At 42.5% G+C, this 18,097-nt stretch overlaps 2 protein-coding genes across 5 annotated transcripts in view; one reads left to right on the top strand and one right to left on the bottom strand.

Annotated features, from left to right (window-relative positions):
* LOC127592243 (gamma-aminobutyric acid receptor subunit beta-3-like) overlaps window positions 1–10,943 on the bottom strand; it is a 62,201-nt gene extending 51,258 nt beyond the window's left edge. Inside the window, exon 1 of one of the 2 annotated variants that reach the window (XM_052052813.1) lies at window positions 10,536–10,943. In XM_052052813.1, coding sequence (XP_051908773.1) covers window positions 10,536–10,654 — 119 coding nt within the window. In that variant the 5' untranslated portion in view covers window positions 10,655–10,943. The remainder of the gene's footprint in view (window positions 1–10,535) is intronic. The other variant, XM_052052822.1, reaches the window with a different exon arrangement.
* A 2,315-nt stretch (window positions 10,944–13,258) lies between these two features.
* The window catches only part of LOC127592311 (gamma-aminobutyric acid receptor subunit gamma-3-like), a 97,168-nt gene continuing 92,329 nt past the window's right edge, over window positions 13,259–18,097 (top strand). For 2 of the 3 annotated variants that reach the window (XM_052052971.1, XM_052052963.1), the window contains exons 1-2: window positions 13,259–13,436; window positions 14,377–14,514. In XM_052052971.1, coding sequence (XP_051908931.1) covers window positions 13,402–13,436; window positions 14,377–14,514 — 173 coding nt within the window. In that variant the 5' untranslated portion in view covers window positions 13,259–13,401. The remainder of the gene's footprint in view (window positions 13,437–14,376; window positions 14,515–18,097) is intronic. The other variant, XM_052052988.1, reaches the window with a different exon arrangement.

Genomic DNA, 18,097 nt, shown 5'->3' with positions numbered 1-18,097 from the left:
CGTACATATTCATCACAATGCACTTGACAGCGTACAAAGAGAACATTGGAGTAAACAGTTGACAGCACTAAGCATTGGTTTCTCTCAATCCTTCATTTCCTGCTGTTGGCACAAATCGAACTCCAGTCTATCTCTCCATGCATCATCTGTCTGTGATTTGATAATTCAACTCCTGACTCCCAAGGCACAGAGCATTTTTACTTTATTTTGCAGCCACAGCAATTAGCCTCATGTAACCTACCAACAAACCGTTTCAAGTCATTTTATTTGTTGGGGAACTTTTTGCATGTAAGACAAGCATACAATTAGCACTGCCATTAATTTTGCTCTTAACATGAGATTCAAAATGAATTTATCATTTACTGGACCTTAATTTTGTCTGCAAGGGTTTTCTTAATCTGGCGATGTTTAAACATCACAGTACTTTATGAGCAAAAAAGAACAAACATTCCCCACTATTGCATATGTTTATCCAAAGGTTGTGCAAATTAAAGCAAGCAAAGAGCCGCTCTAATTTTGGCCAAGGTAAATTCCATTAATCTCTGACTCTCTCCTGCACAACCTAAATCCCAATTTAGCTGCGAGCCTTCCAACAGTTAGTTCATGCATGGATAAATCACTACAATTCATACAGTGCCTTGTTCAGCATGCCCATTTTTTTTTGTTTTTTGTTTTTTGTTTTTTTTGCTTTGCTGAATGCATATCGGAAGGGGTACTCCGACTTTGGATTCATGCAAAGAGACAGTTTGAGCAAATCAAAATGTTGCGTTGTCAAATGTGTTCTGGGACCAAAGCTGTGTTCAAATATTTGTTGTCTGGGAAACAACTTCATGAGACTGAACTGAGTAGATGACAAAATATGTATCCTTGATATTGCCGACAGACAGTGAAGGTTTAGGAAGTGAGAAGCCTGGCAACTTTTTGGCACACATTGTTCAGCACACAGTGTAAATTGTGAGAAAGATGGCACACGCATGACATCGTGCCTGCCAAAGTCATTAGCTCTTCTTGAGAGCCACGCAAATTAGTGGAAGTCCGTTATTCCAATCTAACTCTCATCCCAGTAAAGTCATAGGCACACAAGCCTCCATCAGGCAGGTGAGCATTACCACAATACATGTATGTATTTATTACAAAGGGCCTTCCTCATAAAGATGCTGGGTTTGTTTGTTTTTGTTCATCTGTAGAGTGTACAAGCTGTCATCATCTGAGAAAGTGTTTATTTGTATAATTCTCCATCCATCCATCCATCCAGCAAAATGAAATATTCATTCGTCTTCGGGCAGTAGGCGGGGGACACCCTGAGCCGGTTGCCAGCCAATCGCAGGGCACACACAGAGACCAACAACCATCCGCACTCACACTCACACCTAGCGACAATTTAGAGTGTGCAATCAGCCTGCCATGCATGTTTTTGGAATGTGGGAGGAAACCGGAGAACCCGGAAAGAACCCACGCAGGCCCAAGGAAAACATACAAACTCCACACAGGAAGGCCGGAGCTGGGATCGAACCCACGACCTGTGCGGTTGACATGCTATCCACGGGTCTACCGGGCCACACAAAAGGAAATAGTTAAGTTATAATAAAATACAGGAGGACACCTGGTTCTGAACACCTGAGTATTCTTTAAGGCATTGGTGTCAAACTCAGGTCCTGGAGGGTCGCTGTCCTGCATGTTTTCCAAGTCTCACATCTGTGCTCCCGCGTCCATACCATACTACACAAACATCAGTAGAGGAAGGAAAGATATTCATGCTTTTAATATGGAACTACATTTAGTGACTATGTTTCGATGCAGTCAATATTCAGGTCAAAGTTTCTATTTCGGAAACATTCGGAATAAACCATTTACATACGCGTGTGCCGATCCCGCATTTGAATAACTCGATTTAAATGGCAACGCATGGACGTGACGCTAATAGACGTAATTTCCGCTGAATACTTTCGACCGTCAATGAAACTCATTGTGTTTAAGTCACGGACCATAGGAAAGAAGCAGTGTTTCTCCTCGCTCCAAAAGTGTGCTGCTGGGCTGCATCTCTGAGATTAGCCATCATTGTTTAGCTCTTCTTGTGTATTACCGGCGAGTTGCGCGCCCAACATACTTACATATACAAACGTAAATGTGTTTCTGGATACACACTGTGTACTTATTGCACTACAAAGACCAAGATTCCTTGCATAAAGAGCAAGAGCACGCGCGGAACAATGCCCTTTTCAATGGAGGTAATCCATTCGTGTTTATATGACCAAATATTCGGGTTGGAAAAGTGGTACAAAGAATATATTTGGGTTTTTGCACGCGTTGACATGGCCTTTAAAAACCTAAATGTTGACGGCGAAAAAGAAAAATATTTAAGGTTTGTTGCTGAGTGTTATCTAGCTTCTCTCACACTGTATCAAATTCAAATGAAGCAAATGTGGATTGCACTACAGCGTACATTCAAGCTTAGAGAAAGTCCCACCAGATTGCTGGGACTGCAGGAGGTTCCCAAATTAAATGGTTATATTCTATATAAACAATATATAAACAATGCCCCTTATCAATGTAGAGTTTTTCCATTACCACATTCATAATTAAATATGTTGAGTAAAAAAGACTGCCGTTATTTTGTGTCTTATTGAAAAATGTGTTCTGGAGAGACTCTTAAAAAACAAAACAAGTATCCCATTTATGCTAAGTGAAATGGCCAAAAGTGCAATTTTTGTGAAAATAAAAGTAATTATGATGTTGGCGGTAACAGAAGTTGTATTACATTTACGCAGTAATGGAGTAATATAACGCGTTCATCATTATATTTTTGGAAAATTATGACAGTTACTGCTGGGTTACTCTACAAAACAATTTTTAAAAGTGACATTGAATACATTATGTATCTTAATGAATTAATCCAATTGCAGTTCCTTTGTGAATTTCTAATTTGTTCTTGACATGCCGTTGAAGACATTTGCAAAAAGCTTACAGAAACTCATCTTCCAGAGAGGCACCATTTATGTTTACAGTGCAACTGATCTGCAATTGATATTTGTGAATCTTTTTCATTCATTCCTGGGAAGGCCTGTTGAACAGAGACTGTTTTTGGAAATGTGGGTGACCCAACATATCAACCATATTCATCCGATGTTGTAAAGGCGTGTCAACGAACACAGCCCCACAGCATCCGGAGCCTCTATCAACTCCAGGCGGATCACATCCACTCCCGGGCTCTGCCATTTTGAAGCTTTTGAACCACCTTGGTCACCTTGTTAGGACTCGTTGATGAGCTCCGAGTGACCAGCCCTGCACCCATGGGGCCCGAATGGACTACTATGTGCTTCTCCCTTCACATTGGTTCACCATCTGTGGGAGGGGCAAAGGGGGCCGGGTGCTGTGCGAGCTCGATTAAGGCAGAGAATGGTCCGTGATGGTTGAAAGGTGTCCGTGTGTTGAATTCAGGCTATCGGGGAGTGGACTGCAAGGCTGAAGACAAATGGGCATGGATAGGTCAGGACAAAAGCTAAGCAATCTAAACAGGGGAAATTTCCAAAGTCTTCCAGTACTGGACAGCTGATCAGGTTCAGCTGTTGGCGTCTGCAAGAGCCAAACTTGCATGCCACTCGCACGCAGACACAGGGGATGGGGCTCATGGTGCCCAAATTATGGTAATTGTATTTTCATGTGTCTTCACATAAATTTTGGTGGGTGTCGTTCACTTTTTTTTTTTTCCCCAAAGGTTGACAGCATGCTACTCTAGAAGGCAAACTTATGATGTGACCTGAATAACAACTACAACAAGTTTTGTTCTATTTTCACACTATTTTTTAATGTATATATTTCCGTACATATTTTGGCGGCCACCGGTCATGGTTTTGCAGCATTAGAGGCTTCTATGAAAAGTATAAAGCTCTCAGGCTGGCTGCATTGCACTCTCACTCTTTTTTTTCGTCCAAGAAAGAACATGAAACCTGAAGGTTAACATCTTAATTATCGGAATAATTGAAGATGACTTTCTTTTTTTGAAATAGTACAATAGACCAAAAACCAGTCGAAAATGAATAATCTCATCACTTAATGGCTTGAACCTCTTACGGGTGTTTTTGGCCCTGTTTATTCACCACCACCAACAAACACGCAAGAGCCACGCTGTGCTTTTCCGTCAGTAGTTCGTGAAGTGGGGGCCCATCATTGACTGACTGAGGGGTCCGTTGGCATTTGACTCAGTTAGCGACGATTACACAAAAACCCAGTTACGTCAGCACTTAGTCCGTCATTTTGTTTTCAAGTAAGTCGTCATTCGTCAGCAAAATGGGCATCCGTCAGTCACCGACCGAACGCCCACCTCTGGAAAGAACATCAAATTATGCTCGCCTGAGCGATGAAATTCCACATGATCACGACATAAATTTGTGTCTGTGATGAATTAATAATGTCCGCCCCTGAAGTAAATGCACGCGCTGATGTTCAACTGTGTTGTTGTAGTTCACTGAAGGTGCAAATGACAGATAAACTTCATTTGTTTGTGCAAGATGAAATCACTGGCAATTTTTTTTCTTTTTTCTCATCACAAAAGTGACGCAACACATGATGAACGTTAATCTGACTCGGTCTGGCATCGTCTGAAAACTCTCACCCCTGACCCAGATGGTTTCTTTGATACATTGCTCCTTGTCTTGTTCAATAGTTGTATCAAGACAGCTGACTCATTTACAGTATGTAAATTCATGCAGCGATTCTCTGTGTATTTCGTGTCAGATGCCTATCCTGTGTCTGAGGTGGTTTACACATGGACTCAGGATGCTGCCAAGTCCGTAGTGGTGGCAGACGATGGGTCCAGACTCAACCAGTACCTTCTGATTGGACTAACCGCGGGCACAGAGGACATACATACAAGCCGAGGTTGGTGTGTAGAATGAATGCAAAAAGCAGTTTCTGTCATCACTGGCAGTAGTGCCAAGCAATCATAAACAACCGCTCAAAATAAGGGACAGTCTTTTGATGATTAGGCTACAAGACAAGAACGTTACGGACAGAATTCCATCTGCCCAACTTTAATGCTGAAGCTTTAACATTGAATTTCCAAAAGGTCACATTTCTGTCAAGTGACAGGATATCCTCAATTTACAAACATTCGACTTACAAACATTCGTAGATACAAACAGCCGACAGATTGCCATAAATGTCCTAAAATACCAGATTGCATTCAAAAGTTCATATTTTTAAGTGTGGGCCACATCATACATTACGGTACTGTCGTTCCCTTTTCTGACATAACCCTACAAAGGAGCTCCGCTCCTCCATACACGGACCTCATTACTCTCTCTGTCCCCCTCCCTCTCTCTCTCTAACTCACTGTGTGTGTGTGTGTGTGTGTGTGTGTGTGAGTGTGTGTGCGTGTGTGTTTGCGCACGCACGTGCGTCTTCCGCTCATGTGTACAGCCAGTTTGCTCTGGCACTCGTCTCTGTGAGCGCATCATCATGTACAGGTCCTTGGATGATTTATGTTTCCATGCAAGTACATTTTATTTAGCACGGCTGATAAAACTAAGGCGAATAATAGTGGTGGTGGCAAAAAGTGCGAGACAAGCAATCATAGTGGTCATGGCACGATAGGCCAGGCAATCTCTATGGGAACAAAAGTTGCCATTGTCAAAAAGTCGAACTGTGGTGAGAAGGTGATCGTTTTACATGCTTATGGAATGAATGGGTCAATGGTGAAGGCCTTCCACCTCAGCGTCCTGACCTGAACTCCTCCATCCACCTCTTCTTCCCTCCTCCACAATCTTTGTAAACTTATTTATTTTCTTTTTACTTTGGCAGACTGTACTGACTGTACAAAAATGTCATAAAAATGTAAGTTTTTCAATGGAATTCATGTTCAATCAGTAGGTGTACACAGTATATAGGGTGTATCTGATATTATTTCATTCTTTTTTTTCTTGACAAAAAATAAAACAAAATTGTACTCGTCCCGACGTAAAAACATCTGGATTTGCAAACAGCCTCTCGGGGACCATTATGAAAATGACCCATAATCAGCTAAACTCGGGAAACCTGTGGTTATATTTACAAAACTTGCTTACATAAAGATGAAAGTGCATTTGATTAATCCAGTTGTCATGTCTCCACCAGAAGCTATTTGTGTGCATGTCCACCAAACAAAATCCTCTCTACACAGCCAGTAATGGGGTCAAAAGGCAACGATGGAGAGCCGTTTCTCAGCCAACAAACCACACTTTGTTTTCATTCTTTACCTGCTGAAAGACATACTGTACACTGCGTGCCATTGGGAACACCCGATAAAGCGATGTAACTAATTCTAGATTAAAAGAAGGAGAAATGAGCGTGCGAGGCCGGTAGTAAATGTGGGAGCCATGATCGTGGGATCAGCGTCAATGAGCGCAGGCCAGTATGTGAGAGTAGCCTATCCCTCACACAACCAGCTGTCTGCGGGCCCTGGGCAGCCTTGTAAAACAACACTTATCCCTGGCGTGAGGCCGCTTGCGCGCGCGCACACACACACACACACACACACACACACACACACACACACACATATGCCACATAACCAGAGAGAAGCCTCGGGTTAATCCTCAAGCAACACCCGCCCACCCCCACGGCCACCATCCAACCAACCCCATCAGCTTTTGCATAAGAAGATGACATCACAGGTCAGTGAGGGATTGGTTGGTTGGTGCAGTAGCCTCTAGATTTGTCATCATGACCATCCTGACTAGGACTTCAGAAAAGTGAGGGAAGACGACTTGGAGGCAAGCTGGTAATGTCTGAGTTAGTTTTGGCCTGTGTGAGATTTAATTATCTGAAAACCGGAATATTTGTTCAGCTTGCTTAGGAGCATAAACCTGCATGGATGTCAGAACGGGATTGGACAGCCAGCTGTGACACATGGGGGGCGGAGGGGGGGGGGTGATGCGGGGGTGGTTGATGGTTGTTGAAAGGCATCTGCTTAATACTCTTATGTAAAAGCGAACTGTAATACAAGTCTGTCTAGTTTGTAGTCGAATCATTATTCAAAGTGTGCATTTCGCCTGCTTTTTATTTTTAAGTCCTGCGCCAAGCCCAATATTGCCCACTGATGCGGCGCTTTCACACGCGTGTACACATATGTAAAATGGTGTCCCAATTAGGAATGCCCGCCATGCTTGCTCCCAAAAACAGCTATTCATTTTTTTGCAACTTAAATCATGATAAAAAAATTATGTAAATCTATGCATACAAGTTTTTTTTAAAAGTTCATTTGAAAATCATGCCTTTATTTATTCACTCAACATAGACCTAAAAATATCTAATACAAAAAAACTTCCTGTAACTATTTACACCTGAACTCTTAATACTTTTTCCTACGAAACAAATTTAAAGTAAAACAACAGAGAATCACTGAAAACCAACCAACGCAACACGAAAAAAATTACAGTAAGAGGGAAAAACGGCATCCAGAACTCATCTGGTGTTAAGATGGAGGGACATTGAGGAACACCGAGGGCCTCAGCCTTGAGGAGCTGATCCAGGTTCCCTCTACCTCTCTGGAAATGACCTGCCGTGTGTCAATGAAGATTCTCTTTTTGAGGGGCTAATGTTGTTATGGTGTAGAAACAGTTGCATTCGACACACCAGCACCTTCATTAAGATCAATACAATACAATCCATCTTGAGTTATATAGCGCTTTCACAACAGCTGCAGGTTCAAATGGTTCTCTCTGTTCTTCCCATCGCATGGAATGGGTGATTGTAGCCGACAGGTTTTTTGTGGAGCCAGCTCAGAGGTCCTTGAGGTTCAGCCAAGTTCAATTTAAGACTTTTAAAGACTAAATCATTCCAATTGAAAAACATCACTTCACAACGTTCCAAATGGTGTCAAAGTTGCTACAGTAGCAACATAAGTGACATGCATCCACTCTTAAGAGTCCTCACGAAAATCACATCACTGTTTTGTTGTCTCAGCTGCTGTAATTGGGCTTGTACACCGCGTAGCATTATTTATGTGTGTGTGTGTGGGGGGGGGGGGGGGGTATTATATATAATATATAGAGGTCGGGCCCGGGCGGCCCGATCTTACCGCTACTGCTGACCAGACATTATTAGATGAACGAAGAACTAAGCGGAGGCTCAGAGTGCGTTCGAGCCTTTTCCGTTGCTGATCCCTCTCTTTGGAATGACATCCCACTGAAAGTTGGGCAAGCCCCCTCGCTCCCCATCTTTAAAATTCATCTCAAAACTCATTTCTATTCTTTGGCTGTCGACTCAGCATGAGACTAGATTTTTAGTTGGACTGTTTTTGTGCTTTCTACTGTCTCAATGAATCGATACCCATTACAAATGCATGAAAGAAAAGCAAAAACAAAAAAAACACCCAATGCCCAATAAATTTTTGTTTTGGAAAATCTGTCATTAAAACCTGAAAAAGCAAAACAAAAAACAAAACGTTTTCCTTTATTGTGCAATGTTCACAAGGTTGCTCATCAATTCTTTTTATTTGGTGTTTATCATTTAAGCATCTGGAAGCTGGCTTGGTGTATTTGTTCTTTTTTAAATTCAATGCAAAACTCAAGAAATTTATATTGACACTAATGTACAAATCACCTTTCTTTGAGGAAATGGTCTGTCAGTTAAAGAAAAACTGGGATATTCTGAATCGCAAAATGAGGGTGAATTTGTGACCCTGATATTTTACCTCACCTCCTCTCAGTCTTTAGAATGTTGCTTTTACTTCATGAAGAGTTGCAAACATATCAAACCAAACTGCAGTTCCTAGTAGGTATGGGAAAATGTTTTCATACTTTTACATGGTGAGTTTGATATAATAGAATGAGAATGCACTCCAATGGTGTGTGGCATTTTTAACTTATGATGGGGGTTAGATAAGTTCCAAATAATTTTCCATGTCATTTCATACGCAAAAGGACAAACAAGAAAGAAAAAAAAAAGTTTAGTTTCACTCTCGCACTTGTTCTCATTCGGATCACGGATGAGCTGCATCCTATCCCTGAATTTGGGCACACACTTGACAGGTCGTTGACCAATCGCAGGGTACGCATCGACAAACAACCACGTTCACATAAAGCACTTTCAATGAACCTAACATGAATGTTTTTGGAAAATTGAAGGAAGAGCAAACTCCACTTGACTGTGCGGGTGTCTTTAAATGGCGCCTTAAATTTCTGTAAATTTCCCCAGTGTGGGACAAATAAAGGATATCTTAAACATTAAAAATAAAGTCCTGATATCCAGGGAGATACTTTACATTTTACACAATGTCTCAACTTCATTGCAATTCATTTTCTTTGGGTTTAGAGTCAGTTCTTTAACGCAATCTAAGCCACCGTCATTTACATACGATACACAGGTCAATTCTAAATCTTGGTGCTATCTGCTTTATAGCAGGAGCTTGGTCATAGACAATCCAATGAAAAACCAGGTCCGATTAACCCAGGGGTCGGCAATCAAAATGTTGAAAGAGCCATATAGGACAAAAACAAACAACAAACAAACAACAACAAAAAACAAATATGTCTGGAGCAACAAAAAATAAAAGCCTCCCAAAAAACTTACAATGAAAGAAATGCTGTATGTATGAAGGAGACTGGACTGTCGCGGAATTGTTTGTTATTCATTCCTTTGTTGTGTTCTCACAAACGCCCCCATATAATTTATTTTGGAATTTCCTTCCTTGATTTTTTTTGTTTTGGTGCATTGTTTACGCTTTTCTTAGTGTCACTGAAGTAATCATTAATTTCCGTTTTTCTAAGGCTATCTTTGAACGCCTCTCAAGTCGAACAAGAAGAGAGAAGCAACAGAGTCAGAAGCAGACGTGTCTGTGTTTGCCTAGACTGATAAAAGCAAAAATAAAGTGTACATTTAAAAAAAACAACACCACAGCTCTCCTTTTTCGGAGCTGCAACATGTATCTACATCTAGATTTGAGCTATATTAGCTTACTATTAAAATATTTTTCCATTTTCAAACATTTTTATAAATCTCCAGGGAGCCACTAGATGTCGCTAAAGAGCCGCATGAGGCTCTGGAGCCGTGTGTTGCCGATCCCCGGTTTAACCAAATGGCAAGATTATTTTGGAAAAGTCCAAGTAAGTTATATGAAGCTAAATTGTTCATGTTATAAAACATTAGAATCACAGAAAATGCAATGATATTCCTCCAATCAGAATTAAAAGTATTTCAGAGAAAATATTGAATGCCACTTGAAAAATAACAAGGGATTTCTTCTTCATGCAGGTTTGTGATTGAGGCCTAAGTGAAGATTCACAAGTCATGCAGAGTGAGATAAGTAGCTAAAATAACAGGGTGGAGGTCTTTTATTAGCACTGTTAGTCCACATTGGGTGTCGGGAGGCGGAGATTAGTGTATACCTTTCATGAGGATAAAACTACTTGGACCTCAGATGTTCCTTAAAATAACCCTAACCCTGACCTCTAAAAATTGATGAAAAGTGTCAAGCAACCTTTCTGCGAAACGTCGGAGCTATTGTGCCAAGCGCAACCTGGCTTCCTGTGTGTCAAAGTCAAGAAGCTCCTACTCACCAGTTGACCAACATTGCGGCATTGTTCCCAGATATAAAAGGAAGTTCTCCTTGGACGTGACGGAAAAAGCAGTGGTTAAAAAGTGGTAAGATCCACCAAAGGACCATGTTCCTCTTCATTGCTCTATTCCCAGTCCTGCTGGGGTCCTTGCATCAAACGTGACTCTGGGGCATCCCAGGTCGGCGTCGCCTGGTGTCCGATCTCCTCCAGCAAATGAAGTTGACGGCCCTGCTGTCCAACAGGTGGCCTGAAGTCATCAGGCTGTCAGAAGGTGCTGGTGACGAGGTCGAAAGACCAAAAGTTTGTGGGACCACCGCATCAAGTCATGGCAGGCGGCGACGTGGACAAGTGAAGCTCAGTGGGGCCAACCTGCAAAACAGCTCTCATTCCCCCCCTCCGACCCCTCCTTTTATGATTCAGCAAAAAAAAAAGGAAAACCCTAACTGATGAAAAAAAAAGATGTGCTGTCCCTCACCTCTCCCACCTATCCCCCTTCCATCCTCCCGGCGCAGCGAGCGATGCGTCCTATTGCTCAGAACGTGCTGAGGTGTGCACTGCCGTCACTGCTCGGAGATCATGCCTCATGTAGATTGGCATGACTGAGTGGGCGGGGCGCGGAGCTCTGTGAGGATCCCGGAACAGGAAGGCTAACCCTTCCACGGCTGTCGCCACCCTCCCCCTTCACTGCCACTCTTAGTCTTACTGACGGCAGGATGCAGATTGTAACCAGGGATTAGGGTGCTTCAAAAATCCGATTTTGCCTGGAGAAATCCTTGCGTATTAATGTGCGGTGTGTGCGTGCGTGTGGTTGCGAGAGGGAGAGCGCATGGTCCAGAGCTGTTTGTGGTTAGTTGGTCTTTGTGTGCTCTTTCATAGTTGACTCATGCTTGCAATCGGGAACCCCTCTTGGCGCGTAGTTGGTTTAAGCCTCAAATGCAATCTTCGCTCGTTTAAATGAAAATTGAAACCCCTGCCCCCAAACAAACCCGCACACTGAGTCCTGCCTTCTGTGGTCTTTGCTTGATGTCCCTTGCATTGTCATAACAGTTGATATAATCTCATCAAAATCATTCACAGCGCATCATTTGAAACTTCACGTTAAGAAGTGATCTGCTTCATCACGCTGTATGTCGTTTTCTTTCAAACCCGACCTCATTTTTGGCTGCGATTATTGGTGGCAATCCTTTCTTCTCTGCTATCTGGAGAAATGAAACCACGTTGCATGCTTGTGGTCACAACTTTCCAACATTTCTGCCTCCTTTTTCTGTCAAGGAAACAAGCCGCTTAATTTGAAAGGAACATCGTAGTATTTTTTTTTTTCAGTGGGACAGTGCACATTAATCACCACAAAAATAAACAGTGTAAATGCGCCGGACTTAGCATAAATGCTCATTTTCAGCCGCAGTCCCAAGGCAGGTTTCTAAAATAACACAGTGAGACGCACAAACACATGTACCGAGTATGCATGTGCATGTTCGTTGAATTGCAGGCAACATTGGCTCTAATTGTCCAAGTGTCTGAGCAGCCACACAAACACCCTGAGCGTTCCTTGGAGCATGATGAGCAACATGACATGCACACGGCGGCTAAGCCAGTATCACACATCTGTCCAAAACATGAGATCGTAACAAGTCACACAATATAGGTCCAGTATGTTCCCACCAAAAATTAAATCACCTGTTTATCAAAATAGAACAGGGGTGTCAAATTCATTTTTTGTCGCGGGCCACTTTGGACTGACGGCTTCCCTCGGAGGGCCGGTGCAAAAGCTCAACGTTATTTATTACCCATGACAATTCGACGTTTCAGTACAGATTTCAGCAAGAATCATGGTAGTTGACACACATGATTCGCTCCCGCGAGCCACATAAAATGACATGAGGGGCTGGATCTGGCCCCCGGGCCTTGACTTTGACACTGGTGAAATAGAGCATACCAATGAATCGAGATTTGTAACACATATAAAACTAGCCCTAGTTTGGACGCAAATCGGTAAAGGACAAAGTATTTGTAGCCAGATTTCAAACTTGAAGACAGCACAGGCTCAGAGTGGCATGAATGCGATTAAAAGAATTTGCTCACAATTGAAGTGTCAACAAATGTATCATTTGTCTGTTAATGGAGTATTGTTCTGTAGCACGTCGAAGCAAGAAATATCCATTTTCAAAACAGTTTTGGATAAAATGGCCCATTATGATTCTTGTCACGTTTTATCAATATCTGCATCTGTATTCTTATTTTTTTGTCAGGTCTTTGCAATAGATGGGCCGCACTGTGAGTCAGTTATTGTTGAGCATAAATGAGTACAATATGTTCAAACAAACACATAATGAATCACACACAGTCTGTCGATAATATTTGGGGGCACTCACTTTTATGTGTCCGTATGTTTTGTTTCGTTTTCTTCATTGTTCTTCTTTGTTTCCTCACAGGTCAGTATACAGTGATGATGGCTCACTTCTACCTGAAAAGGAAGATTGGCTATTTTGTCATCCAGACGTATATGCCGTGTTTCATGACTGTAATCCTGTCCCAGGTGTCATTTTGGCTAAATCGAGAATCGGTTCCCGCACGGACAGTTTTTGGTGAGCGAAAGCGGCTCAAACAAGAGAGACTCACAACGGCTGTTGTTACCACCCCAGGCAGCTTGCAATCTCCCAATTGAAAAACATGACACCTTTGTTTGCAGGGGTGACCACAGTGCTGACTATGACCACCCTCAGCATCAGCGCCAGAAACTCCCTCCCGAAAGTGGCCTACGCTACAGCGATGGACTGGTTCATTGCCGTCTGTTACGCTTTTGTCTTCTTGGCCCTCATCGAATTTGCCACGGTGAACTATTTCACCAAGAGGAGTTGGGCATGGGATGGCAAGAAAGCTCTGGAAGCACAGCACCCAAAGGTATCGCTCATTCACATTCGCAGGGCCACATTCAGGGTCTTCATTTTGATGGGGCTTAGTCATTCAAAATCGCAAGGGCCACCAACCGTTATTATGAAGCGCCATTATTTCTGTACCTTTCCAAACCATTTTCTCACAACATGCCCAACATTCTCAATCGCAGAGCTATGATGATTTTGTCATCTTCAGTGGTGCGCTGCAAATAGCTGTTAAACCTCGAAGTGTGTTGGGTATCAAGTCAATGGAGAAACTGATAGTGATGACATCGTAATTCATGGTCATCTTTGAGTGCAGCTTTTAGGAAGTTAATACTGACTTTACAAATTGCACGAAGGCTGCTAGCTTTTCATTTTACCACAAATATACTCACGCAGGTGGCACGGTGGTCGACTGGTTAGCACGTCGGCCTCACAGTGCACAGGTTAAGGGTTCGATTGCGGCTTCCTTTGTGGAGTTTGCATGTTCTCTCTGTGCTGGGTGGGTGTTCGCCGCATACTCTGGTTTCCACCTAAATTTCAAAAACATGCGGGGTAGGTTAATGAAACACCCTAAATTGTCCCTAAGTATGAGAATGAGCGTGGAATGGTTGTTTGTCTTTGAGTGACCTGTGAATGGCTGGCGACCAGTTCAGGGTGTACCCCGCCTACTTCCCAAAGACGGCTGGGATAGGATCCAGCACCCCCCACAACCCTTGTGAGGATAAACGGGTTAGAAAATGGATGGATGCATGAATGGTTGGATATACACACGCCAACCTGCTTAGCATGCATGTGTGCATCTGAACTCAAATAGAGGGGCTGTTGCACTTGTAAGGACGTTGGATCCAATTCAGCACCCGATATTTGACCTCATTTGCTTGTCCGCCGGAGCAATCGGTGTGTCACCGCGGGGAAGCCAGCATCTTTAGCGCATCACGAAGCTTTTATCTGTCACGCTGCAGAAACGAGACCCCATGGTGCTGTCGAAAAAATCCAACAACGTTTGCTCAGCAGCCATCCACTACACGCCGAACCTCACCAAGGACATCTCAATCTCCACCATCTCCAACACAACGCCGATGCAGCTGCGAGCCTCTGAGGTAAAGATGCTGGACCCCAAGAAGACCTACAACAGTGTCAGCAAGATCGATAAAATGGCCCGGATAGTGTTTCCTGTTCTTTTTGGAACTTTCAACCTTGTCTACTGGGCCACGTATCTGAACAGGGAACCAGTGATTAAGGGAGTTGTTGCCTCACCCTAGTCTTATTTTTGAACATTCAAACACACATTTTTTTTGACTGAAGTTCATCCTACAGGTGAAAAAACAATAACTGCTTGAAATTTTTCAAGTACTCTTTGATGGCTGCTGGACTCCTGTGCTGTTTTTGATGGCCCAAAAGTGCTGCTTGTCGGCAATAAACTGTTGGGGCTATTCTTCTTGCTCATCCATCCTGCTGCGGTTCGCATGACGCACTCCTTCGAACACAATGTACATGCCAGTCACAGCTTCAAGCACAGGAGCGCGCCATTGCTCTTCCTTGACAAAGGTCTTTCCGTAATATTTGAGGTCTTTGCAACTGAGCGTCTTATTGTTGTTGCCTTGGATGAAATAGCCTGAGATGTTCAGCGCAAAGCGACAGTAGACTGCAGCGAAACTGCCGTACAACATTGTTATTGTTTACTCAAATCCCTTGGACCTTATATACTGATAATTTGCTCTTTTTTGGTTGCTTTTGAAGTTTTTTTTTTTTTTTTTGAGCGAGGGCTGTTGGGGGGCTTTGTAGTGGGCACATTCGTGCGTGGTCGTCTTGATTTGCACATTAGAACCCATCCGCTGTAGATCTGGTTACAGTGGCAACATTGCTGGGGAGGTAACAGGACAAAAATGTGTGCCGAGGACTATCATTGCAAGGGATTTCTGACAATTTAAATCATCACCTCGGGAAATAAGGAGACTCTTCTCTCATACAACTTTAAAAAGGCTTAATTTAGGACAGGAGAACAAAAATATGAAATTATGTCTCCGGCCTGCTTTCACTGGATGACTGAACGGTCTTGGATGATGCGTTCAGTACAAATTTCCCACATATGGGCTTAATTTAATTTTAGCCTGCATAGTTAAAGCAGGGAGTGAAAGTGAATTCACAGAAGAGTGCTCCAGACTCGATTGTCCGGCAAGGTTGATGCTGAGACCTTCAGTGTGTAGTCTCTCCCAAGTCCCGCATTCTCAACAAGCTTCAGTCCCCCCCAACATCTCGCCCTTTTCCGCTCATTTAAATCTGCAAAAGTAAAAATAAGTGAAGTAATCCAACACAACAACAAAGAGTTGTTTTTAAAGCTCCTCAATACGGGAGAGAAGAAAAACTGCTGCTTTGGCTGAGTCTTAAGGATGTGTTTTGCAATTTGGAGGAAGTGATTGATCGTGTCAATATATTTCTGTTCAATGTACGTTTGATGTCTGCGTTTTTATGTTTGTGCGTGAACTCTTTTGGCAGCTGTTGAACTAAATTTTGGTTTGTTGTCAACGGGAACTTTCTGCTGATGAAAAGATGATGGCCCGCAGTGCCATGTCAATAAAGACGAGCTTTGCTGTACCTGCTTCGCTTTGTAACTCTCCCACCGGCTCCTTTGTTTCTTTTCAATGGAACCTGCCTTTTGTAGAAGGTTCTGTCAGAAACATGATGAGCAGCAGGTGTCAATCAATGAATGATTAGACAAAGCTAATGTGAAGCGTGAATTGAAACTTCGAAGCGAGCCCATTCACTTGACAGCCTTTCTGATGAAGCAGAGCAGATGCAAGATTTTTATGGTTGAACTATATTAGGGGGGATACCCCTTTGCATGCCAATGAGTTTCATCAAAGTTTGACATTGACGAGGAGCAGCTAAGGCTCTGCTGCCGTTTGAACGAGCAAAATGTCACACACATATTGATAGACAACTTGGTGGAGGTTACACCATTTATGTTACTGTGTGTTCAATAAAATCTACCCATAGTAAAAAAAATATGTGTGTGTATATATACTGTATATAAAATAATTTATTCCACCAAAAACAGTGGTTATTGGAATTGCTGATTTTTAAATTCAAACTTTTTTTTCTTTTTCCTGCTCAAAGAAAAAAGAAATGAGTGGAAATGAAATAAATGAAAAAGAATAAAACAATCTGGACGAGATATAGACTATCATAGAAACAAGAAATACTAGCTATAGTAATCAGCCAATTTCTCCTCTTCTGAGACTGGCTATTTTGACCGATAATAAATTCCTCAAAATCAATAGCCCTCGTAGAATTAACTTCCAATAAAGTATTGGGAAAAGGTTGTTGTTTTCATGTTGGGATCGTGTTTGCAGCTGCTGAATGCAACTCAAGACTTTCTCTCATAGCCATCCATCCATGCATTTTCAGCACCGCTTATTCTGAATAGGATTATGGGGAGGGGAGTGTGGTGAGGGGGGGGGGGTACTGGAGCCTAACCAATGCTGTCTTTGGGCAGAAGGCAGACTAAACCCTGAACTGGTCGCCAGTGAGCCACAGGTCACATGTAGAGATGAACAACCATTCACACTCACATGTACACTGTCACAGAGTGGGAACCGATCCCATGCTGCCCGCACACAAGTCAGGGGAATGTACCACGAGACCATCAGTGACATGTCTCATGACCAACTAACTGGTAAAGATTTTGTTACGTTTTCAGAATCACTGTTGCAACGCTCTGGATTAGTGCCAGAAATTGGGGTAACAGTTAGTTTTGATCAGTGCATACAAGAAAGCGTACGAGTTGGTGTCAATTGATATTTGGCTTGTGAGTGTTCACACAGCTGCATGCCCTTGCAAAGCTGGCAATGGACAGTGAAGGACAATTGTCCAGTGCTGCCATGGCAACCCTGACATCAACATCATTCAAGGCGTTTGGCAGCAAATCTGTTGTTGGCTAATTTGAGTTTGATTTCATGTATAGTATTGATTTACATTTATTAAAAGTTATTTGAAAAATATTGGAAGCATGAATTCAGGTTCAGTCATTTATGTTGACTATAAAACGTGATGTTTCTCCATATTTACAATCATAAAGATCAAGATATCGTTAATGAGATGCTCCACTCATATTTTATCATCATCTTTACTTCTGCACAATAGCTACTGCTCCAAAAATATCAAAAGCTTCATCAGTCGTTGTTGAACAACAGAGCACTGACAAAACGTGACATTCAAGAGATGTGAATACACAGTCGGGATGTATAACTTTTTCATCCTATTTTTTTTTTTAAGTGAGGAAGTATGCCGTTGTATTTTTAACTGCACGAAATAAGTGTAGTTTCTTAAATGAGTTTGACGTGCATGTCCTCACAGTTTTTTTCTTCTTCTACGAATCGAAAGGTCACTTTGTTGGCTTTTGTATTACATTTGCACTGCGAGGGCTATTTTTCGAATAGCACGCTGCTCCTCTAGAGGGCAACAAAGCCTCTAAACTGCCTGCAACACAGCCCACTGTGTGCAGACTTGTGGACAGTGTTGCAGGCAGTTTCGTAGATGGTGGCCTTGTGGCAACGAAAACGGCACTAAAATGGCAATCATTACTCATCCAGGAGACAAAGCAGTGCTTGTGTTGTACATGCGAAACTAATTCATACGCTTGCAACATAATGGATGCTTTAAAACGGTCCACTTAACATAACA

The sequence above is a fragment of the Hippocampus zosterae genome, chromosome 2 (genome assembly GCF_025434085.1).
Source record: "Hippocampus zosterae strain Florida chromosome 2, ASM2543408v3, whole genome shotgun sequence".
NCBI classification, from domain to species: Eukaryota; Metazoa; Chordata; class Actinopteri; order Syngnathiformes; family Syngnathidae; genus Hippocampus; species Hippocampus zosterae.
The sequence above is the reverse complement of the archived record's forward strand: the minus strand, read 5'-3'. Positions and strand labels throughout refer to the sequence as shown.